Below are 26,372 nucleotides of genomic sequence, written 5' to 3'. Positions count from 1 at the left end.
CTACCCTAGCTACCAGTGTTTATTCTGGAGTTACCATTTACCTGTCAGTCGTTCTACTAAAGACTTGAAACTATTCCCTATCCTCTCCTGGATTTCTGCTGAATCTTCTGGAAATAAAAAGAAAAAAAGTTATAAACTACAAGTTTTTGTATTTTCTGCTTCTAGAAAACCAAGAGGCATTTAAATGTAATTTAGACTTAGCAGTCAAAAGTGAATGCAACTGCTTTCAAAGAGGATCCAGTATTGCATCAACATACACTGTACAAAGATGAAGACTCATGTAAAACATTAAATTAAGGCATCGTCTCCCAGATAACATAGTGTCATTCACTATGTTAACACACTAGTAACAGTGTGGGTCAACATCATCCAATGCCTAGCAGTTTTCAAACTATATGGAGGCACATCTCACTCCCTCCCACCACACATCATGACAAGCGGGTTAAACCCCTGCCCCTCGAACACTTACCTAAGCCATTGGTATCTAGTTCATAAATATCACTAACAAGATAAAACAAGCTAGTCTGGCATTGACAGCTGCCATTACTGAAGAAGCCAGCCATTCGGGTAGGAGGAGGGCCAAGGACAGGATACTAGGCAAGAAGCAAAGAAAAAGATAAAAGGTGTTGCAGCTTTTCCTTATCCAGAATACAGTGTTTGTCTCTGGCACATCTCTCAGTCAGATTCATACACTACAAACTCAGGGTCAGTTAAGTGCACTCTGCAGCCTGCTGGACGTTACAAGATGCATTCAGTTTCTCTGCTTGCATTCACGTTCATTTAATATTTGGGGATAGCTTTTTCCTTAATGGGTACCTGAATTTTTTGTTCTAGAAACTTCTTCCCTGAATCCACTGCCGCTTCCAGATGCTGAAGCAGGGATCGAATTGTATCAATCTTGGATGAGACGCCGTTCTCTGCAGTCTTTTCAGAGTTCTTTGGTTGAATAGTGTGACTAAGAGTTGGGAGTCCGCTTACTAGCCTTAAAGTTAAAGATCGGATTCGCAACCACATGGTTTCTTCCTCCAGCGAGAGTTTCCTGTGTTCTTCAGAAATGTCCCTAGAGAAAGGCACCAAATGTTTTCAGGCAAACGCTTCAATTTTGCAAAGTAGCAAGCTTCACTCGGGTACAAAAGCCTACTCAAAGCTACCGAATACTCTATGAAGAAGGAGGAGTGCTCAGAAATACAGAAAACTGTATTAATATGTAAAAAGACAGCACTGCTAGAAGTGGTGAATGATGCTTGTTAAGCCTGCAGTTAGCCAGCCTTAGAGAACCTTTAAAATTGGCAGTTGCCCTGAAAGGATTTTCTTCGCCATGTGTGCTGTAAGAAAAAGGTGAGCCTTTACAGCTGAGAGTATTTCTACTCACCTGTCTTTTGGATCCCAGTTAAATAAGACTGTCAGGTCTCTGTTGTCACGCAGATCTTTCCACGGAATGTCATCCTCCTCTGGGCTCAGACCCATGGACTTTATACTTTCTTCTAAACTGGTTGATCTGTATGTAAGAGCAAGGAACATTAAATCAACTGGAAATTGAAAACACAGCTCACTAGCAGACCACATTCTCTCCACCATTCAACTATTTTGATGTCAGAAACATTACACATAGGTACTGACAAGGATGTTGAAGGGTACAGCAAATCAGAAGCAGAGACACGCAGCTCACAGGTTTCTGCTGAAAAGCTGCAAGTGCAACTCACCACAATCTCACTTGGCCAGTGTTCTGCCTTATGCACAAATCTCCATTTTTTTCATGTGCAAGGTGCTGCACTTATTACTGCTGCTGTACTTACATATTTGCTTCAAGTAAGAGGTCTAACAACATCCGTTCTGTCCGAACTTGCGCAAAGTGAAGGGAAGAGTTCAGCCTGTTTCTAAATGCAATGAATTCTGGGATCTTCTCAAATGCACCATACTTGTAGGCTTGAATGATATATTCTGAGGTCTGGAAGAAAACACACCATTCTCTGTATTAGTTACTTCCATAAATTCAGAATAACCAGTTTAACAAGGTCACTGCCAAGAAACTGCATTTCTGTGCTTGTCATTAACCCAAGGGTACAGAATCTGGCAGATAATCCCTGGGAGAAAGCTGCACTTTTGCTTGTCCAAGTCACCCCAGCAATTTTGCTACTTTAATTTGAAAATGCCCAGATGCTCCACTGGGAAGTATGACCTAATAACCAAACTAACACTAAGAAACATCACATTGCTGTTGCCACTGAGACCAAAAAATACTTAGAGGGGAGAGATGATTTTTGAAAGCTTATTTTTTATTTTTTTTTTTGAGATGCATTATTCAAATCATTAAATCATTGTTTCATTGTGAAAAGTAATTTCTGGCAAAATAAATATATCCCCTATCTTCTGGAACTAACTTGGACATGCATCACATGTTACCACAACATAAATTAAAAAAAAAAATTACTCACACGTTTTTTTTTTGTTTCTCTCTTTTATTAGATTTTTTGAATACAGTATCACAAAATAGCATCATGCAGTGTATACACATTACAATACAACCTAAACACCAACGGAAACTGTCAGGGTCCATGGTATAGTTTGCTTCCCCTCTGATGAAATGCAGCAATACAAGGCACACAACTAATATTTCACATCAGTCCGAGCAATCTCCAGAAGGAGATTTATATGATGAACGAGCCCCAAACAAGCACTACATTTTAATGAAAATATCGAACTGTAGAGATAGAGTGAACTATTTATGCTCCCAGTCAAGACAGATGGCTGTATTTTTTTTACATCAGAATTACCCTACAGTTGAGAATTCTGGCAAATCAAATATTTTCTTCTGAACAAGATTATGAAATGCACTGAAGATGAGACACACCAAAAAAGGCCTCTGGTTAACTGAACATTATATGGTAGTAACAGACTCAACCTGTCTGGAAGGCTCTAAGAGACTAGAAGCTAGCACGCACAGATGACAGTCTCTTTTTTTTTTTCCCCCTCTGAAGTAAGAAATGTCCACAAGGTAGATGTGCCTTTTTTTTTCCTAAGAAATTTGGTTATTTGTACTGTATGAAAAAAATATGCCAAATATTCAACAACATACCCTCTGATAAACAGCCTTGCAGAGTTCATTGTCAGGCTGCGGGATTGCGCTATGGGTGCTAATTCAACTGCATCGACGTGGTTTTTAAATCCCCATAGGACACGGTGTTCTGTTTGCCTGCAGTATCTGGAGAAATTAAAGACGGACGGACACAAGAAAATTAGAGAGATTACTCGTGATTCTGCATATTTAAAGGAGGACTATCTTGAGAAGGATAAAGTTGCCTTTTTAGTTTTGGCCAAATATAGCAATACTGCCTTCTCTCTCCTCCCTGTCCTTGGCATCTTCTCCCAGAGCAGAAAATATTATGTCAGGACTGTACAGCATCCTAGATGGCTGTTACTCATGGGACCCACTCTTAAACAGGATTCACTTCAGGCTGTTAAGTTCAGCAAGTCAGAAGGAAAAATGTATTTATCCAAAGCAACCATCAGTAGCTGTATTTTTACGCCAGACCACTTGGTTTATATCCCACACTTCCTGTTCTAGGCAGAGTCCCACGCACAACGTGCCATAGGACACGTTCTCTGTGCTGTAACAGACTTTCCAGCGATCTTAAACATCAACCTAGAGAGGAGCAGGCAGTATCTGAAATCATGTAAAAAGGTAACTTTTGAAGGATAGTCCTCCTTTAACACTGCAGTTAGATACTGTTACGGGACTCAAAGGGGTAGCTGGTATCAGGACCCCGAGTATGAAGGGGCAACCCCAGAAGCACAGAAACTGGTACCAGATTCTGACCTTGTGATACTTGAAATATGTCTTATGGTAAGGAATCCCTTTTTTGTCTTCACTTCTGTCATGCCATCATCCTAGGCTGAAGTACGTTGAATTGAGCCTTCATCTCCTGCAATTTGCACCTTACGGTTGGTTTAAACTGCGCTTGCTATTTGCAAAGTTGCACAGCTTTTGATGCATTTCCCAGCTAAAAGGATTTAAAAGTGATAACCACTGGAAGCATCCAGAACATGCACGAGATGTGGCTACCCAAGATCAACAAGGGCTCATGGCCCTTTGGCTGCAATACTCTGTCTCCAAGACAAGACATGATGTGAGCGGGTTCCAGAGTCACATCCTTATCTTGTAGCATGAAGAATTATATAACACCGATTGTACCACTTTTGTCCCTCTTGCAGTTTCAACCTTCTAAGGCGTAGTAGTAGCAAGGCAGGTCAAACCATTCAGGCACCACCTCTTCAGGATTTCTGGAACACAAACTGAGTAGCATTTTCCTGGCAACAGCACTTGGAATGTGGCTGTCTTCATCCACATATTAGTTGTTGAGCTACTGGAGACAATCAGCTCTTGTCTACGGCAAGCACCTTTATCATTCATGCTGAAGAGAATAACCTTCTTCCAAGATAACCACACCTGCAGTTACTTCAGATCGTTTTCCAGGGAAAGAGATTTCTTGATGCTTTACAATGCAGTGTCCCCAAGCAGACAAATCACATCTGGTAGGTTTTTTTTGGTTCACTTTTTTCACCTGGCACCTAGCATCATGCGTTTTATTCAGATAATTGGTTCCAGATACGGTTTCCATTAACATCCACCAAATGACTTTTAAACAAGACTGAACAAGTTATTCATTGTTTAAAAAAAACCAAAACAAGCTGTCACTACCAGCAATAGACACATAGGAGAAAGCTGTCTGGACCCAGGGCTTCACTCAAGCACAACACATTGCACCCAAGAATCCAAAGACTCTTAGCAAGTAGAATCAGTGCTCAAACAATGAGCAAATGAGGGAAGAAGACAGAACAAGCTTCCATCATACAATCCATGTGCTCCTGTGTGCATCCCACTCTCTACTGTAAAATCTGTCAGAGACAGGTTGCAGTGTAACTGGTATCTTGTACATAGGAATAACCTGGGCTGCCAAACAGAGCGACGACACTTTTTTCAAAGGGATTACTGTGTGAGCATCTTCACTATTCAGAACAGACAAATCCTGTGTTTTTATCTATTGCTGGGATAGTGGGAAAGCAAGCTGTATGACCGCGGAGCCTTCAGAGCCAACCAGTGGCTGACTGGAAGAGTTACAACTGGATGGCACCTTTGTCTCTTGCAAAGTAAAAGTAATTTTCTTCCCCTACCTCTCAACAGTGATCAAACTGTGAAATATAAATATACAGGATATATCCTCACTTCTCAGAACAGGACTGCCTTGCAGGTTTTAGGGAGACAGACTGACATGCATATACTTCCCTGTCACAATTCTGGACTATTTCTGTTCCTATTTACACAATATATTTCCACCAAGACTTCAAAAATGTGTTGTTCCACTGTTCTACCTAGCTCATTTTTCATGGATTCTGTAGGAATTCTGAAACAAGAACTGGTATTTTTCCCTATGAATGTATCAGAATTTACACCAGAGAGCACTTTCCAAGTAAGATTACTAACAAGTATAGTTACTAATCAGCAAGCTACAAGCAGGCTAGATGCTTAGAGCATGGCGTGCATTTTAGGAAGCATCTCATCTCTTTGGAGGACTTAGTTACTCTCCACTCACTTTCTCCTCCATTCCAGTCCCAAGAATCTCATTCAAGACAACTTCCTGTTCATTCACAACGCTTTTAGGGGTGAACTGAATAAAACAGGTAGTTCCTATTAGCACAACACCAGGTTTTACAATTTGATCCTATCGTTTCAAAACAATGTAGTTAGTCACAGGCTCTGCTCTGCCTTTGGTGAAGCTGAGACTTCAAGACTCAGTTTCTCCCCTCTGAAATCTTCCCACCCTGTTCCTTCTGCTTTCCCTACCTTTTAAAATGATGTGCATTCCCCACCATCCCTGTATGCCCAGGACTGCCACCACTAAAACATGCTGCTTCAGTGATTTTAATATAAAGGATTCCCAAGTATGCCATCATCACCTTGACCCACCATCCATGGTTGCTCTATGACTTTCCAAAATGCCAGAAGTTATATGACACCAGGACTTAGTTGCCACGTGACATTTCACTTAAAATTATTCATAAAATCACAATCCATTAATTTAAAAGTAATCATACCTGCTTCTTGAGGAGCATTAAAACCGACTTTTATGAAGAGAAAGCTAAAGCAAAATCCCATGTAACAGTTAAGTTACAAATTCTTGTAATGAGAAACACAGGTTGAGGCAACCTTTACCACATACACACAGTTGCACATACTATTCCTCTTTGTTACCATCTTATCAACCACTACACTTCTGTAAGCCCTTACGTAGGGTACAGACTTCTGTAAGGCACCTTGACATACTGCTCTGTTACAAGGACACAGAGGTTTCTTTCAACTTACATCTTTCTGGTTGGAGTGGAAAAACCTGAGTGCAAAATTGCAGGATTGGGATGCAGCAGCATAATGGCCCAGTGACTCTGCATAGCGTGTCAGAAGATAGCTGCAACATAACAAGGCACAAGTCAAACATCAACACAGAACTCCGGGGAAACCTGAATTTCAAATGCAGCTGCTGAACAGAGAGCTGCAGCACAGTTCAGCTTTAATGAGAAGCCTAGAGATTTAACAGGGGGCATTCATATTAAAGTTTAAGCTTTAAGAGTAGTGGAAGGAATTCTTAATTTTTTTAAAACAGTATGTGGCAGCTTGGAGTTCCTCTATCCACTTTGTTAAGCTTTACTTAGATAACCCACAAACACACTAACCAAGGCAAGGCCACTTGGCGTGTTTGTTTCAGCTCCCAAACTTCGCTGAGCAATAACCCGAGCTGGAACACCAAGCTATGACTAGCATCAAGATACGTTTCACAGATTTATTTCAGATTCCCCCTAGTTAATACTCTGAAAACCCAAACCAGATCAAAATCACACAGGAAAGACACTCCACAAAGGGAGCATATTACAGTAGATGTGTAAAAGCGATCTGGAATTTTGAGAAATACACCACCATGCGAAAATCTGGCAATCTGCTAACTTCCATTAGCAAAGGAAACTGAAGATCTCAGGACTGGTTACTGGAAGGTCACCATCACCAATTATTCTCAGTATATACTACCCACCCGATGGTGTCGTGCTGTATGTGTTTCGCATCAAGGCTGGAATAGAGCTCTGCAACAGGTTCGAATGCACCAAGCCTGCAGTAGATTCGAATGAGCAGCAATTTAAACTGAGCATTGGAAGGACTATGAGATAACCCTTCTTCTAAGAGAGTTAGGCACTGCCACACAGCTGTCTCTTCACCTGGTGACAAAAAGACAGACAGGTGTGATCACAGAGAGGCACAATTACTTTGGCATTAAGCTTCCTCACATCACACACCTCTCAAAATGGTTCCATGCATTTAAACACGCAGGTGGCAATCGTGAGCCATGCTGCTGCCCTTATAGCATCCAGGCCAGCACTGCAGTTGCTCTCCGAGTGAAAGGTGAAGCAGTAATTCTTCACAGGGAATATCTAGCTCACATCTGTACAGAGCACAGCCCTCACACATTAACCCACTGCAGAAGAAGCGACCTTCCTTGGTGAGTCCTGGACTGTTCAGGGTTTCTAGCTTATACGTACAGGCACTCCCAAGCATTCTGCAAGATAGCAACACAGAGCCAGGAATTCAAGAGCCCACGCTCCACCAGTGACTTGCCAGGAACCAGACAACTGATTTTACTCAGGCTAAAAACTAAACCTTCCTCGGGAAAAACAAAGGCATAACTAACTACACTGAAAGGCAGGAATACAAACAGCGCCCACAGACAGCCACCACTGGGGACTGACTCTCTGGAATTAGGAGACTAACAGGCAGAGCAGATGGGGAGTACAGAACTACTTGAGAAGAGCAACAGGCCTCAGAAGAATGTTCTAGAAGCAAGGGATCCAAAAGACAAGAGTATGCCAGGGACTGAAAGAAATGCTTAAAACCACCTCTGATATCAGAAAGAAGTTGTCAGCAGAACTCAGGCGATGGGAGAGAAAACATTACCTACACTGGAAACTCAGAACAAGCTTCTAAAGACAGCCAGCATTGAGCTGCAGGAGTCATTAGCAAAGTTCTGGCAGGACTTACAAGAATTAATCAGAAAAATTACACCTCTTTAGAGGTCAGTGAGATTCAGATCAAACACCAACTGAACAGAGGGACTCCTTAAACACCTCATATTGGAAAAAAATCCCAACCAGAAAGCTACAGGCCTAACAAGCCATGCCAGATACACACTGGCCACAGGGACACAGTCTCCCTGTTGCAATCATCCAGGGCAGTATTAAGCAAGACAATTTTAGGAACATACCTTCCAGCCACAGATCAAGCAGCAGGTGAACCGCAAGCAGACAGTAATAATCTGAAAACTGCAATTCAGTTTTCAAACAAGATTTCCCTAAAAAAAGAAAAAAAAGTTACTCTTTGATTACCAGCAGTGCTGTCAGCTGCTTCTGACATTGTCAGCATTGTCAGACCACACAGCTATCCAGCAGACAATAACCACAGCTTAATTTATAAAATCCAGAGTTGCCTTAAAAACTGAAACAACTGTGTACATGCTGCATTTGCTCATCATGAGTGGACTTCAGGCTGCTTCATACGTTGACATCTGCTGGAAGAACAAAACACTCTCCTACAACTGCAAGCTCTACAAATTAATATTCTTGCCTATGGATTTGTCCTATGCACACCAGTGAAAGCCTGGTTTTGCTGAAAGGCGTAGGCAATTTCACAAAGGTACAAATACACCACCTGAAGTACCCACAAATGTCTCATTTATCTTTAAAGACACACAACTGAAAGGCAAAAAAATTAAAAGGAAACTGGTAAATCAAGTGTGCCCAAGGATATAATCATAAAGAAGAAAGCAAAGTATTATCTAGCAGCATGATGGGTGCCATCAGCATTTGTGCTGTTCCAATCCCCTGAAAAAGCTCTGAACTTTCGCTCATAAAAAGATGCAAGTGAACCGCAACATTAGTTTCAAGATTTTTCTCACCAAACTCCAATCCATGGCGGTATCTTAGCATCAACTCCCTGACCACACTCAGCTTTTGCTTCTTATCCATGGCATGATAGATACCAAGCAATCTTGAGAGCTGCACCACACACAAGTGTTGTTGCAGGGCTTTGATATCAGCTGGCAGTGCAATTTCATTCTCTGCTGTTGCTGACAGAGGAATTACTTCCAGCAATTGGCTGATGAACTGAAAGAGAAACACTGCTGTTAATTTCTGCAGGGCATCTGGGACTGCACAAATGGAAAAGCATCATTTCCTCCCTCAAATCAAGCAAAAAAGCACAAGGTGGAAAAGTCAGTATCAACATGATGTTACACTGAAATCAGTGGTTAAAGAGCTGGCTTCAATACATTTTTTGAATTATTTTTTTTTTTGAAAAGTGGTGAGCACACCATTCTGGTTGCACTCAATAGCTTTTAGTAAATTAAAAAAAATAAATCACAAGCAAGTTCAATACACAGACACACAAGGGAGTTCAAGCACCTGTTAACACTCACAGTAATAACACATGCAATTAAAATTACTGAAAGGCTTCACAGCACACTTCCAGGAAATAGTGGTTTTGTACTAGCTATTACATTTTCTCTCAACTCTGATGTGCTGTACTCAGTAAGGTCATCATCTTTGATTAATGACTTATTTTTTGAATTAAGTTGTAAGAAAAGCAGCCTCTCATTGTTTACAATTTTAATGGGAGACAGCAGACTTCTCACAACACACAGTCAGGCCTGAACAGTGGTTTCTTGTTGCCCTAAAATCCAACAGTGTTTACAAACTTAAAACTGAGTTAAAGCCAATGAATTCAGCTTTACTACATTTGGTTTGAAACACAGACAACAACAAATGCATGCCTGAGGAAAAAGGCATGACAGCTAGATAGGAGGACCACAGCACCATGCACACAAATTACACTTTTCCCACAGACTTTGATGAAGACTGTGTTGACAGATCTTCTCAGTTTGAGATTTTGCCAAGCTTAGCAAGGTCAACCAAATCACCAGGCTGCATATTCCAATTTGTGCCTCTAGAAGTCAAGGTTGATGTCACCGTAATTATTTCTGGAATATTTCATGTGTCTAGTGGCCCAGCAAGATTGCCACATTCTCAGCTACCAAACTGTACATTTTAAAAAAAAAGATGCTCCCCCTGCCCCAACCTCACTGTGACCCTGCTACTTTACCTAGGATGCAACAACCTTCAGCATCTTTTGCTGTGAAACAAGAAGAAATCTAAGACAATCTACAAATCTCAAGTAACTTAAAATTTTCAGATTTCAAAAACTCGTCAGCACTTCAGCACCACTAAACGTCCTCAGCTACATACATCCTTGACAGAGTTAAACTGCTGCAGATGCGTGCTTTGGAGACACAGCAGCCAGAAGACAGTCATACACTGGGTAAAACCCAGTCTGTCAGTATGACACAATACAATACATTCACTAAATCAGCAGCAGTTTTAAGAAACTAAATCAGAAATTTTTAGAGAATTTATTCCAAGTCATGGTTTTAAAAGCACTGCAACAAAAACGCAGCCTGAACGATTATTATTGAAGATCATTCCCTCCCACTCTGGGTTTAGAATCTGGAAAGTTAGGATTAAACCGGTTCAGCACTTCAGGGCTACCTTGCAATGGTATTGCCATTTCCAGAACTACAAATTAAATATCACTCTCAGCACATCTCTTGCCAGCGGGGTGAAAATACACCTTTTAACACAAAAAAACAGCAGCAACAACCCACACGTGCCAGGGCCATCAATCTCATTAGTAGATAAGCTGTGGGAAGAGCTTGCATTAGCAGTCGAAAAATATTTTAATAAACTAAAGAAAACACCACCACTATCTATGCTCTGTTTATAAACATTTTATCAACAGCCCCTGGCTGATCCAGGATTCTCTGTCTAGCCCTCCCCAGCTCTGGTAATTTTACACAATGGCTTAGAAAAACAATGGGGGTGAGTGACAGGATTCCCAGCTGCTGAAGTCACTAAACGAGCTGCTCATGACTCTGCACAAATAGTCTTTTCAGTTAAAGAGAGCTCGGTTCAGAAAGGGATTCTGGAAAAGCTGCCACAGGTCTCTTGGTCACCCCTTGATCAGTATCAGTGTGTCAATTCTTTAATACCGCAGCAGAGCCAAGCACAACGCCTGTGTGACACCCTACCTGCATCAGATGAGGGACCAGGTATTTCTCATTAAGCATACATCTTTAATGGGAAAACCAAGTGATGGGTGGGAAAGGAAAAAGAAGGATGTCTTTGCAAAACAAAAGTTACAGTACAGAGCAATAAGAACTGTATATGAACGAACAGCATGGTCTGTCTGTAGTATTACATTACTCCATTTTGTAAACTGTGATCTATAACCAAAAGCAATGAGAGATTACTCATTTAAAAATGAGCAAATCAGGCAGCTTATCAAACTACAATTTCTAGGGAGCTTTTCATTACAAGATATAAGCTTGTATCTTGCAACTTATCAACATTATGAGATTTTTAATAAAAGACTCAACCAGGACCATCTCCAAGCACCCTGACACCTTGAAGCAGTGAAAGTCAAATGAATACTACATCTGGGTATGAGACTCTGCAGGACCAAACAAGTTTTTAGTCTCCTGTAAAGATCCTCTGAAAGGAATTGCTCAGTGTATTCAGATGTTCATTGTATTTTCTACAGTGCAAACAGTTTTCTGATGACGTTTGCAGTCTTTTAATATGATCTACAGGTAAAGGGACCAGAGTGCAAACAAGCACTGCAGTTCCTGCCACTGTTTCTTTATCCTTACTTACCTTTGTGTATTGGCTGGATGGGAGGAGATCTACAAATACTTTGAGATCAGTAAAACAGCAGGGTTTGTCCCCAAATTTTTTGAAGTATTGGAACATTAGTTCTTCTGGATCACCTAGGAAGAAGGCCAGTTCATCTTTTTAATATGCTCCATTAAAAATTGAACCTGTAAAGTCACTACGAGAAATCTTTGTTGATGCTCCTCTCCCCTCCATCCCCCCACTGCTGCTGCCTTCGAGATTACACAGTGTTTTAGAAAACAGATAGCTGCACTATTGCAGATTTTAGCAGTGGCTCAATGTCTTTGGTAACCAAGGACACACAAAAAAACCCCAAGAGCTTCATTTGAGCTACTTTGGCAGATAACAGCTCAGCATAACAGGCATGCATATGCAACCTCTGCTTATCTAACAGTAACTTATTTTTGGATGGAAACATAAAAGGAACTAGTAAGTAGCAGAGATGTTGCTCTAATCACATTCTCTCCTTCACCAATTCCCTAAATGTGATTTTTAAATGCAAGTTTTTAAAAGGCAAAACCTGGTACTATTGCCAAAAAACTTAAAATTAAAAACCACCCAGGGATTACAGCATAACAGCAGGACTTTCTACAAAAGCAGTGCATCAGGAATGCACTTTCCATTATGTCAGCGACTGTATGCCCCTAGATCCTGTAAGCGCTTTTGAAAGTTTCTCTGCTTGGTTTTACAAGCCCTGGAGTAGTCTGGAACTACCTGCCTTTCTTCAAGGCTCATCTTCTAATGCTTCCAAAATTCTTTATGTACAGATAACAGCATGTATATTTTCAAAACAGTGATTTAGCAAAGAGCTTGCTCCAAGTTTGTGTTCTCTCTCCAAAAGATTAATTCATCATCCAGTTAGTGGCTCTTACCCAGTTTATATTCATCATTACAACCTCTGTATCGCAAACGTCTAATCAGCTCCAGTTTAGCTAAATATGGTCCCCGAAGCGGCCGAGAGCTCTTAGATTCTTCTGTTATCCTCTCTTCTATAAATTTCACAGCTTGCTCTATAGAATAGTGTACCTCTCCTTCCAAAGAGCTGTGCAATTAAAGAGACAAAAGGTTCTTTGATTTTTCCCATTGCTAGGGCACTGATAACACATGCTCAGCCTACTTCCCAGTACACTTTTAAAGGAATCTGGCATGATGGGTTCTCTTAACTCGGTCACCATGAAAAATACGAACTGGAAGAGTTCTATAGTGTACAAACCACTATTTAAACAGCTGTTTCGATTAACTATTGTCAGCCTCCAAAACAAAGTAAGGAGAACACATCATTTGCAGTCTGATGTCAAGAAGTCACCCAAAGACAGAGTGGTCACCCAAAGAGCTTACTACTGCTAAGCTACTGAATACAAACAATTCACTGTAGCACAAAGGAAAAAATAAATCCACAGCAAAACTGTTAACTTACTGCTCTTCTTCTGGTGGAGGTGTCCAGGATTCATCAATGAGTTTAAAGACTGAATCAAAGTAAGTTATATAGAACTGCCAATCATCTGAGCTGAAACAAAAATCAGGCACAGAACAAAGTTTAGGGAATTGCCAAAACAGTAACTCACTTCAAAAACTGCATTCCTTGCAAAAGCTGAATTTAAGGAATAGCACATTACAGGAAAAAACAACTGTAATAAGAATCATTTCTCCTTGAGGTCTCACATCTTAAGAATGCCATCATCCTGAATTTCTTGAAACGTGTTAAAGGAAACAATTTCAATAAAGAATCAAGGCAAGCTACAGATTCTCCCCTTAACATTTACATTCCACTCAGAGCTCATTAATATTCCCACAAAATGCTAAGGCAGAAGTTTCTCCTCTGATTTAACCTATATTTAAGATAAGGGCACAGAGCTAAATACAAAAAGCAAACAACAAATCTCTCCTGACAGTTCCAAGAGACAGATTTGATCATGCTAGTATGCTCTTTCCTGATGCATCTGTTCAAAGCATTACATGCATTTCCCAGTGTGAAGTCTGGCCAAGTGAGAGAAATGAAGTTCCAGAAAAGTATATGCAAATGCAGTTCTCCTCTCCCACATGAAGGTTAGAGCTGGACAATCAGCACAGCCTTTAGGAACAAGGAGGTAAACACAATTTTAATGCATTAACATGTTGCTAAAATCAGCCTTCAAAAAGCTGTGACTACAGTCCTGACACTGACTTTCCCTGTGACCTTCACCATGTCCCTTTAACATTCCATTCTGCTGCCCTTTTCCTCAGGCTTTGGAGCGCAAACATTTGGAAATGCTTTGAGATCCTCTGATGTTCTTCTATTTTAACCACCATTTACAAAAGCCTCTAAACAAGGCAATTCACAACCAGCCAGGAATTTTGCTTCAGTTTTTTAGTAGGACTGTACAAATATAATCTCACTTTTTCAGCAGCAGCCTTCTCGACAGCGCATTGCACTCTGGCCACCTACACAGCTTCTTGTACATTGCCATACACTTGTTCTCGCGGCTTTGGAGCTCACTTGTCAGCTTCTCTAAATTAAAAACAGAAGGGCAAGTTTATTTAATCAATGCATTTCCTTCTCTACTTCCTGCATAAAGCTTCTTGTTATATCCCAAGATGCAAAACACTAAGTGTGAGAGAACAGAAGAGTGGCCCTCAAGGGATAGAAGGGACAGATTTCCTGTGGAGGCCTTCATATCCCAATTCCTTAAAACTGCAAGTGCATTTTAATCGCCAGAAAGACTGCTCAAAAATGCAGGATATCAGGAGCTTTTTTCTTTTAAGATGGCAGTTACAACAAACCAATATGCTATCAATTTACTACTGCTAAGCACACTGCTGTGAAGTTCATAATTGAATAACTTTTAAATACCATAAACAGGTGGGTAAAAACAGCCTGCACAAGAGAGCACCTCCAGAGTTTGCACCAACATTTGAAACTGGTGCTAAGTCAGGCTTCTTACAGCCTTTTTTTTTTTAACTAGTGGACAAGTCTGAAGCAAAGGAGAACTGCTGTGTCCTCCACACAACTGTAATTATTAATTGACTGAATAAGTTACCTCCTAGTTTTCCTCTCACAACATCTAAGGCTTCCTTATACTTCTCCAAACGTTCCAGAATCATGTAGTACAGTTCGACCTTAAAAGAAAGATTAAACTGCAATGAAATTTGCTAGTAAAACAATTCACAGGTGTGCCAAGAAATAAAGCGGCTTGTTTCACTGTCATTAGAAATAGGAGCTAGCCAGGCCTGCAAAGCTATCTTTAGCATCCCAGAGGGTGGAGCATTCAGGAATTTAGGTCTTTTTTTCCATTCTCAGTCCTGAAGTTTCTCTTGGGGCCTCCCAGGGAGCAAAACCAAGTACTTCATCAGTCAAATCAAATGCAAAAAAAATTTCCTTGCCCACACGATTCCAAATCAGTCTCAACACTGCTCTTGGGTTTTCCTTCTATCTTGCTACATCCACATTTACTTCCAGAACACTACTGATTATTATCTTGGATAACTGTTAAAATAATCAACTTCCTTTAACAGTGCATTCCTTGTTTCAATAATGTTCGAATCAAGCTGAACGTATCTGCAAGCCTTACTTCAGCCTCAGCTTCAATCTTATCCTCTTTCACCATTTTTTCCACCATTCTCTCAGCTAGTGGCAAAAACATCGTCTTTGACAGGTTTTCATCCTGTGCTGAAATAGACTAAGGAAGAGAAGAATTATCGTAACAGCTCATCAACTTTTTGTGTTGTCCCACCCACTGCGTTTTTCACATTAGAAGGGGGGGGCAAGAACCCCAGGTGCTTCAGTTCCTCCCCCCAGACCACACATTCAGAGCTTCCATCTGTCACACACAGAAAGCAACCTCTCTGTTAAAAGGCAGCAATAAACCCAGCGATATACAGAAAAGCTCACTCTTGATTACGCTGTTCAGACTCACACATCTACGCACGCAATACCCAATGGCAAATAACACGTAGCAAGAACACATTTGTGTTTTCCATGGCACAGTATTTTACAAAACGTGATTAACGCCCCTGTGCTTAGTTTTTGTCTGGCCAACACTCTGTCAGGTTGTCTGATTAGTGTCTGAATCTGCCATCTCAACTAACAGCAGCACAGCTGACCTGCCGTCCAGTCCTGCAGACTTTCTGCAGTCTTAAAGACATGCCAAGTCCACAGCTCTCCTTTATTTCCTCCTTGAGCCTTTATAACCTAGTTACAGAAAGGAACAGTTCTGACCAAGGAGCTGCAGATATCCCAGGCTTTATTAATTAGCTCTCTAACTAAAAAGACAGTAGGGTACTAGTTCAGATGAGAGAATAATTTCAGTTGTATAAACATAGTAGGGCAGACCAGTTACACTGCATTATAAAAACATTACAGCATTCATTTTGAAGCACAGCAACAGAGCTTCTTAAGGGGGGGGCTCAGTCCTTCTCCCAGCATCATACGTAAACAGCTCAAACACATTTTACTTAAAATAATCTCTAACATTTTCACTCAGAACATTTCTATATTTGCACTATTCCTGCAGCAAAAGTCAAACTCATTTGCAACACTGTACACACCTGCATAATCAGGCTCATCACAGACCAAAAATAGTAAGGATTTTTGGGTACAATCTTATAAAGTGCCATTCCAGCCTGAAAAAAATAAGACAAAGTTGCATCATTCCTGAAACATATCTGTTTATAAGGTCTCATGACAAACAGCACAAGCTAAGCAGCAACAATGGCAGCAAACGGAGAATTAGCAACTAGATGGGACTTCCATCAACCTGTGAACCCTTCCACCCCAACACACACCGCTAAAGAAGAAGAAAATAGAGGGTGAAAATGTTTCAAAGTACTTTGTGTAGACCTGACAAGGAACAGCAACGAGCATGTGGATGTATGATTGCCTAAACAGATGACAGCTTTAATTAGAAGTGGTAACTCCATGAGGAAGAAGACTTATTCTTTAGGAGTGAAGGGGATATTTCCAGTGCCGATTTTCAGTGGTAAAAGGCACATCAAACCACACGCCTCCCTCATGTAAGCATTTGCCCTTCAACACTTATTTCATACGGACACACACTCAGATACCCAAAACATGAGGTCACCTATGCGTGCAAAGCAGTGGTTAAGCAAAGGTCGAGCTGAAAGCTTGGCTGTATCAAAGCAGAGCTGAAGTATTCAAGATTTTCTAGCCTAACACATAAACAGTTATTCACACATTTCTCTCACAGATTTTCAGTGCCTGTATATAACGAAGGACAACACTTTTTACCCGTACAAAATCTGTAATTAATTTTAAGAAGCTACACATAATACAGTCTACTACCACAGATGGACTTCTGTGCCAATTTCCCAACTTCAGTCTCAGCTTGCATTTTCCAGTACTTTCAGCTGAAATACTCCAGAACACAGGACACTGCGGTTTATTTTCACTCACCAGTCAGCATCCATGCACTCTTTGCATCTCTAAGTCCTTAGGTCAAACGCATAGGCCAATGTTTGATATAACAATCTGACAATGTTTGGATAACTTAACTAGATACACGCTTGTATGACACTTTAAACATATAAAAGGTCACACAAATGTTAAATATTATTATCTAAGACCTCATTTTTTCCACTCAGTTGTAGACAGGAGTACAATTCACATAGCCGCATCTCTGACGTTCAGAATGTCATATGAGATTGTAATGTCATGTACATTAATAACGTAGCCTGTCTACAGCTTGAACCCAAACAGCATACAACTTGGGCTACAATGGAAAACAACACTTCTGCTCAATATATTCTTCTAGTTATTTAAACTTATACAAAAATGCAAGTCACCTTAAGACAGTGGGAACAAGAGGGAGTTCAGGACTTATTTACTTGGCTCTCTGTGCTTTTTTACGCAGAAGAGTGAGCACGCATGCTTTGAAAACAGTCTTCCATTTATAGACATTCTCCAGGCACCTAATTTGGAAGGGATGAAAACAAAACTAACCAGCATGACACTGTTCTGCCAGCTGAGATGATGTACTTAAAGGTAGTGCTTTTTAGCTTTTCTTCACCAAATTACAACCAACAGAAGCCTAGCTACATGTCAGAGTCCAGAGGTAAAAGCATGGGCAAGATTACTCTTCCCAAAGATAGCAGCCAACTAAGGAGCGAATTAAGTCTGAAAACATGGATCACAAGATTTTGCTACATCTTTTTCTGTCTATTCCAGAACTCTTAGATAATACGCTGCCTCACATGTAACCACCATCCTGTTCAAGACACATTGATAAAACCCTCCCAAAATAACCAACATATTCTATCAGACCAGATACGCACACAAAAGGCACAGTTGTCCTATCCCATGTAAGGAAAAGAATTTACCTTCAGAGAGCCCACCCCCTAAATCATGGTCTTTCAAGCCTTTCTGTTAACAGAGCGTAACTTCTGCATTAACCCAGCTTAGCTTTCTGGAAGATTACTTATAACATGAAAAGGCATTCACAGCAAGATAGACAGAAAAAAAAAAAGCCTTTACAGCTACCAGAACACAAACTTGTTGATCGTACCTGCTGCATCTTCTTGTATTCTCCAACCCTGGCATAGGCCATGAAGAGATGAGAGTGATACTCTTCACTGTTGGGAACCTTCTTTACAGCTGCCTCATACAGTTTAGTTACCAGTTCCGCTAAACCAAAACCAGATGCTTCAGTTAAGACAAATTGGGGAATCATTTGAAAGCACAGCTACCTAAAGCCAGCATCAGTGATACTCTGAACAGTAATCTAATTACACTCATCAACCACAAAAATGGTACTTGCTCCCCAAAGACCCCAAGCACTGCAAACATTAGGCAAAAGACAAAAAAGGGCTTAAAAAACACAAACCAACTTCCAAATAAGAGTGAACAGCAACAACTGAACTGCTCAGAAGCAGTTTTTCTGAAGAAAGTTTATTTATTTTGGAGCATTAAGCTGAATGAAGGTTTCTATTCCTGGCAGAATGGCTGCTCCGTGTGAATTATAGATCAAAACACAGAACATTTTTAGAGCCTCATGTGAAATTAGTTATTCTTATCACAGGTTTACTTAGGTTAGTCATATCCTGTTATTTCCCAATTACCTATTTTAATACTCTTAACAAGTAAAATCCTTCACACTATACCTTTTACTAATAGGCCTATTATGACTAAATACTTGGGATATTACAATACGCAGAACTTTGTACATCTTCATCCCTCTAGATTATTTTTTTGCCTTACACATAAAATCATACCTCAGCGTAGTATTAGAAAACTGATTTGTCTTTCACATAGTTTACATATCCTCGACACACACATACATAAAACCACCAATTACCATTTTCTTGCAGGACCAAACGTGGAAGTGCCTAACACCCACCATTTCATTTCTGACTTAAGAGACCTAAAAGTTAGAATCCTGAGCTTAATGCTTATGCAAGTTGTTTGGAGTCACAGAAAGGCTTTTGACATTTTCAGATATTTATGCGGAAGTCACACATACACACAAAAATTGCTTGTTAATCAAGAAATGATGCTTTAACTCCACATACACACTCATGTAGAAAGAAATAAACTAGGAGAGCACAAGCAATCACTGCATTGCAGACTGATGCCAAAACCCCATTTCTACACAAGTTGTTTCACCACATTGTCGTTGCTCCAGCAATTCAACAATAAACACTGCTACCACCACCAAGAACCACAAGAAGCTGCCAGAAACAACTGCTTAGAGCCGTACAAAAGCAGTATATAAGGTCTGGCTTTTTTCAGAACAGCATGTGCAATCTGACGCCATCAAACATGCAAAATTTAGTATTTTTATAATGCCGTATCACTGCAAGGAGCCATACTGAAAAAGCTACTGTGGTCAAACTGAGAAGTGAGGATTTCCCTCCTGCTTGTCACACAGCTTCCCGAGGCCTGAACCCCTCAACTAGGGTCTCACAGCATGAAAACACTCTCCAAACCACAGACCGGGTGATTTGTCATCTCTACAACATATACTGACAACAAATTCCAGTAGCTTTCATTAAAAAAAGTGAAGTCAAAGCTTGATTGTGATGGATGATTATTAGCATGCCATTCGTTTAGGAACTGTGTACACAATAACGTTCACAAGGGAAGCCTAAACAAGGCTCTTGGCTTTATGGGCATCACTAGAGCCTTGGAGGCAATCTTAGTAGGCATCATTTAAATTCTCTGAGTCTCTTAACACGCCCATACACAAACCCTGGACTTGCACTATTCCCCCTGGAACTGTGGGTCTCACATACTTCTGAAGAACGTAAATAATTAGGATTTTTAAGAGAGGCAAAGGAAAAAGCTTACGTCTATGCATTTCCCGGTAAAGAATAGTTAGTGCTTGCAAGGAATTATCATCTGTGGGTTCAAGTGCTGCTACTTCTTGTGCCAGAGCATACGCTTCATCTTGTTTGCCAGTTCTCTGCAAGCCAATTGCCTTTAGAACCTATTGACACAACAGAGGCAGCTGTTAGAAATACAGTTGGCAGTGAAAACTCTCTCATTGCTGGTGAGGAAAGGCTTTGCCCAGCCACCTCATTACTTCTACAGATCTTCAGGTTTGATTAAGCTTCTAATCCATACGGCTGTAGAGGAAACACTCCAAAGGCAAGCTGCACCAAATAGCATGGCTTTGCAATTCTTAACAAAGATGTAGGCCACTCCAAGGCATCAGCTGCCACTCAGTTTCCCTGCTGCAGGCTGAACCCCTACCAGTCCTGCCAATTGTCAGTTTTTTCTTTCAATAACTGGCCAGAGAGAAGTGACAGAAATGTGATTCAGGTCATTGACACTTGCTCCAGCTTAGGAAGCTTTCAAAAACGTGGAAGTGAAAAAAGAAAACCCACAAGGAAAAGAGAAAAGCAGAAACATGTTCAGAAAACTGAGGCACAGAACTCCCTTTCCTTCAAGGGGCTCAGCAGGGAGGGCAACGAGCAAGAGGCAGAAGAGCAAATGCCTCCAAAATCACCTTGTGGTGTTTTACTAAGGACTACACCTCCCAAGGAAATGTATTGGTCCAAACTACTACACATAGGTATCCCAAGCTAAGGTCTAAAAGAAGCATTTTGAAGGCACTGGCCATGTGCCAAGGCTGCTGGCAGTGGTTCTGACAAGGAGCTAGACAATTAGCTGGGGTGCAACCAGTTACGCTTTAGTCATTAGAGGCACCTCACCAAGAGGATCTGCACAAGTTTTTCAGGCAAACGAGACACTGTGCAAATCAGAACAGCCCGAGATGTTCCAGGGGGTTCAGCCGACACTGTGGTCTCTGGGAGATCACGCACACGGCTCAAAAGGCACAGTGACACACTCCCAGGCTCAGGGCGATGCTCACCAAACACACTCAGTGCACCGCACACTTACCTTTGCACAGTGAAGATCCTTGTGTTTTTTGAGCAGTTTATCCGCTTGTTGGATTGCCATTTTATTATTGCCATTATCAAGATAATCTGCATAAGAACAAGGACAGCATTACACCAGAACACAAGATCCACTCTGGAAAGCCACCTCTACATTTTCTGTCGAGTATGAGCTGTTAGGCCAGTAGTGCAAATGGCATTTTCCTTGTACAATTCACATTAACCCAAACATTCAGGGAGCATGTCATTCCGTAGACAAAGTATTCACCTCACTGTACTAGTTTTAGTCATTCAAACAAACAAGCTTTTGTAATTAGTCCACACAGATCATTACAGCAACAGAAGCGACACAGAACAGAGTGGGTTCTGCAGCAACAGCTCTCTGCTAGCAGCAGAGCTTAAGACTCTTTGCTTCAGTAAAAGGAGAAATTAATTTGCTGTGCCTTTGGGAGACTTTCAATGACTTTGAACAGGCAGCAGGGTAGAAACTAAGCACCCACACTCTCCCAAAGCATTAAGTGAGAAGACCTACTTGTCCGCATGACCAATACTTCACACAGAGCAAATCTGTCCCATAATAGAGCACCTCTATGCCTTCACCACACAGGTTTCAAAGACAAAAAAAATGAAGCTCCCAGGGGTCGCCTCACTATCTCCTAGGGGGATAACCCACCATCTAGTAACACTTAGCTGCAGAAAACCCCTGTCTCCAGACCATTTTCTTTTTTTCAGCTCAGTATTAAGATTTGCAGCTTCACTTACAGCACATCACCATGTTACTAGACAATCATATATAACCGATTGTAGAGCATGACCCCTATATGCTTCCCTTCCCTCCAAAATTAATATGAACCAAAACCTAGCAGAAAAAACTTAGCTGCACCCGATGTGCCAGGAGGGAAGGGTCTGCTCACTGTGTTCTGCCCTCTCCCCTACCAAACTGTGAACAGAACTAATGCCAGTTTAGTGACAGGACATTACACATCTTTTTCTTGTCAAGACTGTCATTCTCATTACAAGAGAGAACTCTTTTACCCAGTAGAGAGGTGACCTTTAGTAATTCCTCGGTATATGGTAGGAAGTATGCACCTATACTAATGAGATTTCTATTCGGCAGCTTTAACTTTTGCTTCCACGGCCAAGTGCTGCAGATTTGAAGTCGAGCTAACTGGGCTCCTGAGACCGTACAGATAAAACCTCAAACGAAGCAGCCTGCCCACACTAACCAAAACAAAACGTTACTGCATGAAATAGAGTTTGAAACTGTAACACATTGCCTTTACTTGGGGTAGATGGCTGCTTTAACTTGCGATAACCTGTGCATCACCCTTTAAAATTAAAGCTTCAGCAGGGATTTCTCAGTGAAGAGGTTTCAAAACTGTGGAACAGCACATCCCAGGGACCTCTTCATATATCAGCAGAGACTTCTTGATTTAAGGATCTGTGTTGCATAGTTTGCTTACACACAAATCATCTGCCATGCTGCACTGTCTTGGATTGCTTAACAGCTCTGCTGACAAGATCTCTGCTTTAGGTCTCCTAAAGTAAATCAAATAAACCACAAACCTCTCTAAACTGCAGCAGAATAAAAAGATTGTATTTTGCTAACAACAAATAAGTGTGTTGGAAGCCAAAGTAGCTGGCAACTTCCAAAGGAATTCAAGCTCAAGGAAAATAAACTGAAGCCTACACTGCTTGCAAGGGCTGTAGGTGGAGATGTTCAGTGGCTGGAAATGCAACACATGAACCTTCAGGTGAAGGGAGAACAAACCCAGATGGAAGATAAACATAGCTGTCAAGGAACCCTGAGTAATCAAGGCACGTGGTGCAAAGTGGAAAGCACTGGTTTAAGTCAAGATCAGCCCTTTGACCTCATGCTGCACGTCTCCAGTTTATGATTTTTGTGAAGCCGTGTATTTACCCCTTTCAGGACGTACGCTTTATTTCTGGTTCTGCAGCACCAAAGCCAGAATTCAAATCTCACGCTGCAGATAATCCTTTCTAGAACTAGCAGAAAGCTGTTTTAAAGCTCTCTCCCTAATAGCCAGAGCGCCAAAATATCGCTATTCACTCCCTCCCCAACAGCTATTCACCAAAATGAATCCATCTCAACATCAGCTGCTTTCGTGCCGGTTGAATTTACTGAGCTTTTTCTTTCAAGAACATTTAAGGTGCTGCCCAGGTGATAACACAAATAACTGCACATTAATACAAGTGGCAATCACAGCACAGACAGAAAACTACGGAAGAAATTTACAAAATTGTGAGATAAAGACAAATTGCACAGCAGTGCTCATCATGATGCAACCAACTTCAAGCCAGCTGTGTCTTTACACTTTTAATCAAGTGAAACTCTCTTCCTCCATGTCAGTGGAGCCCATCGTAGATGCAGGCCTGCATCCCACCGTCCTCACTGCCTGGGCAGCAAAGGATGCTCCCGGAGTGCGCTCAGCCCCAAACCAGAGTAGCTCCCCACGGCTGTGGGGAGAGAGATTTTTCTCCTGGCATTGGAAGTTGAGAGTCTCTGGCCCATCTTCCATTTTTGAGAAGCTGCGACACCGTAGCCTGGGGAAGCGTTTTTCTTTTCTCCTTCTCTGCATTTGCATAAGCAGAGCCAAGCCTGCGCTCTCTCAGGCAACCCCAGCTGCACCGAACACCCCGGGAAATACCTGGGGGCACCCTAATCCAAGGAGTTTCTTAACAAGTCCGTCCCCCCACTACTTCACTCGCCTCCCAATTAATTTCCCTCACGCCGTCATTAGCCCGTGCCGCACCGCTCCCGCACAGCGCCTTCCCGGTGCCCGCCACCGCTCCCGCCCCGGCACGGATCAGGCCTCGCTCCCGGCCCCGCCGCAGCAGCCCCGCCGGCTGCGCTCGCCGCCCCATGCCTGCGCCCGGACGGGGGGGGGGGCGCTCCGCGCCGCTGGCAGCGAGACGCGCGGCGGGGGCCGGGGCCGGGGCGCGGTGCCCCCCCCGGGCCCGGCAACACTCCCGCTTCCTGCCGCGGGCGGGAGCCGGGACCGGGCTCCGCCAGCCCCCGCGCCAGAGCCCCGCGCACACACGCACGCGTGCCCCACGGGCCCGCCGGGATCGCGGGAGGCCGAGGGCCCGTCCCGGGGCGGCAGAGCGCGGGCTACCCCGGCGCCCGCCCGCCGAGCCTCCCCCGCCGCCGGGGATGAGGCGGGCGGGCGGAGGGGCCCGCCGGAGGAGCTACCCAGCGCTATGCCGGGCCGGGCCGCCCGGCGGGGCCCTCCGCGCCGGCCCCAGGCGCCGCCGGGCGGGCCGGAACAACCCCGCCGGGCCGGGGGAGCGCGGCCGGGGGCCCGCGGGGTCCGTACCGTAAATGGGCCGCAGGCGGCGGTCGTTGGGGTCCTGCACATGGCCCCGCGCCGCCATGATGAGAGCGCAGAACCGCAGTGCGCAGCCGCCGGCCGGGCCGGCCCGGGGGCGGGGGTGAAGGGCCGCCAGGAGCAGCGGGGCGGGGCCGAGAGCGGCGGCGGGGCGGGGCCTGGCCGGGGAAGGGAAGGGGGCGGAGCCCGGTCGGGAAAAGGGGCGGGGCCTGGCCGCGCGCCGCGTCCCGTTGCCACGGCGCCGGGGAGCGTGAGTGGGTTGTTGGGTGCGTTGTTGGGCTGGCGCCAGCCCCGCAGACCGGGAGCGCCCGCAGCCGGGAGCGGGGAGCAGCTCTGCCCGCGCTGCGCCGCGCCGGGCCCCTCGCACTGCCGCAGCTGCTTTCCCTGCAGTGCTGAGCGGAGCCGTCCCTCCTGAGCTCTCTGCTCACCTACCCACGTCCCTAGCCACCTGCCCACACACCCCCCCCCATCTTCCTTTACCCTTCCCCACCTCCCTCCCTCCCCATCTTCCTTCCTCCCTCCCCACCTCCCTCCCTCCCTCCCCATGTACCTTCCTCCCCATCTACCTTCCTCCCTATCCCCCCCCTCCCTCGGCCAGGGAGGCCCGGGGCCGAGGCAGCAGGAGGAACCCGGCTCTCCGACCCCGGACACAGCCATGCCCTCGGCCGCCGATAACCAGGCGGCAACGCTGCGGTGCGGCCACTGGTAAGAGACGCAGCGGAGGCTGCCGGGGGTCTCCGGGAGCCACCACTGCACACACATCCATAGGTATCCCCTTGACATGCTGCCACGGGCTGGGAGGGGCAGCTCACTAACGAACATGCCCCCTTCATTACAAACGGTTGGCGTGTTGTTCTGCCGTGTCAGGGCCTGACAACCTGCTCAGCCTTGACTCAAGTTTCTGACTTGAGCACGTAGGCAGGAAACAAAGTATTTGGTAGAAATAAAGACTTGGTTTTCAGCGAGGCACACGTGAACTCCGTGGTCCCAAGTTCCGATTCAGCAGCCATGTGGCAGAAGGCGGGATGTGAAAACAGAACCAGGAGGCACCTCCTGTTTCTCTCTGATGACAGTTCCCTTTTCCCAGCCACACCGGTGTCGGTAATACATCCACCGACAGCGATGCCAGCTCAGAAGTTACCTCCTGAGTACAAGCAACTAAAGACATTCCCTTTTTTTTCCCAAAGGGACATGGGACTCCAAGCAGTTTCTGGCAGCATCAGCCCGGCTGGTTTGCAAGCAGCTGTGTACGTGCAGTTGAGATGCTGCTGTTGGACTTTGCTGCTTTGCCGGGCTGTTGCCTGTTCGGGATCTGGCCAAGGAGAAAACTAAATGGCTGTGCTGATTTTCTCCTTGGTGACATGGGAAGGCACAATAGGTTATAGAACTAATGTTGGTGTTCTGGGTTGTGCTTTAGTCTGGGGAGCAGGGAGCATCGTCTAGAAAGGATGCTACCTGCCTGAGGCAGGAACAAGGGCGAAGCTCAGAGTGCCTCAGTTCTTTTTGGATCTTCTCTGTTTGTAAGCCTTGCCTTGTCCTCCAGACAGGAAAATGAGTCTTTTGGGAAGGGGGTGAGTGGGGCAGTTTTGGCTCCAGAGTAAGATGGCTCCTGCTATCATTCACTGAGCAAATCTGGACCAAGAGGGTCTGTTCTGTAGTTTTTCCGAGCAGAGCACTGTTTGACCTCTCATAGACCAGTTAGTTTCAGGAAGAAACTGTGATCTTCTCAGATGAGTTTATTAATTAGTTCATCACCTTGAACCTGGTGATAACTTATGCTGCAAAATTTGTTTTTCTCATAATGAAATCCATCCCCCTTGATTTTATCTCCATGTAGTGTGAACATTGTGACCTTTGCATGCTATAGACGTTAAT

The 26,372-nt window shown here is 43.5% G+C and overlaps 1 protein-coding gene across 1 annotated transcript in view; it reads right to left on the bottom strand.

The window, feature by feature from the left end:
- Positions 1 to 24,615, bottom strand: part of NAA25 (N-alpha-acetyltransferase 25, NatB auxiliary subunit) — a 32,092-nt gene extending 7,477 nt beyond the window's left edge. Inside the window, exons 1-20 of the mRNA XM_040608532.1 lie at positions 24,486 to 24,615; positions 21,152 to 21,237; positions 20,096 to 20,234; positions 18,315 to 18,433; positions 16,342 to 16,416; positions 15,366 to 15,473; positions 14,835 to 14,913; positions 14,194 to 14,305; positions 13,235 to 13,324; positions 12,690 to 12,859; positions 11,800 to 11,912; positions 8,991 to 9,198; positions 8,301 to 8,387; positions 7,080 to 7,260; positions 6,362 to 6,461; positions 1,797 to 1,948; positions 1,373 to 1,498; positions 817 to 1,060; positions 470 to 593; positions 42 to 107 (exon numbers count right to left, since the gene is read on the bottom strand). Of these exons, the coding sequence (XP_040464466.1) occupies positions 42 to 107; positions 470 to 593; positions 817 to 1,060; positions 1,373 to 1,498; positions 1,797 to 1,948; positions 6,362 to 6,461; positions 7,080 to 7,260; positions 8,301 to 8,387; positions 8,991 to 9,198; positions 11,800 to 11,912; positions 12,690 to 12,859; positions 13,235 to 13,324; positions 14,194 to 14,305; positions 14,835 to 14,913; positions 15,366 to 15,473; positions 16,342 to 16,416; positions 18,315 to 18,433; positions 20,096 to 20,234; positions 21,152 to 21,237; positions 24,486 to 24,543 (2,437 nt within the window). The 5' untranslated portion in view covers positions 24,544 to 24,615. The remainder of the gene's footprint in view (positions 1 to 41; positions 108 to 469; positions 594 to 816; positions 1,061 to 1,372; positions 1,499 to 1,796; positions 1,949 to 6,361; positions 6,462 to 7,079; positions 7,261 to 8,300; positions 8,388 to 8,990; positions 9,199 to 11,799; positions 11,913 to 12,689; positions 12,860 to 13,234; positions 13,325 to 14,193; positions 14,306 to 14,834; positions 14,914 to 15,365; positions 15,474 to 16,341; positions 16,417 to 18,314; positions 18,434 to 20,095; positions 20,235 to 21,151; positions 21,238 to 24,485) is intronic.
- Positions 24,616 to 26,372: the final 1,757 nt, after the last annotated feature.

The sequence above is a fragment of the Falco naumanni genome, chromosome 1 (assembly GCF_017639655.2).
Source record: "Falco naumanni isolate bFalNau1 chromosome 1, bFalNau1.pat, whole genome shotgun sequence".
NCBI lineage: Eukaryota > Metazoa > Chordata > Aves > Falconiformes > Falconidae > Falco > Falco naumanni.
Note: the sequence above shows the minus strand (reverse complement) of the source record. Positions and strands in the feature narration are given on the sequence as shown.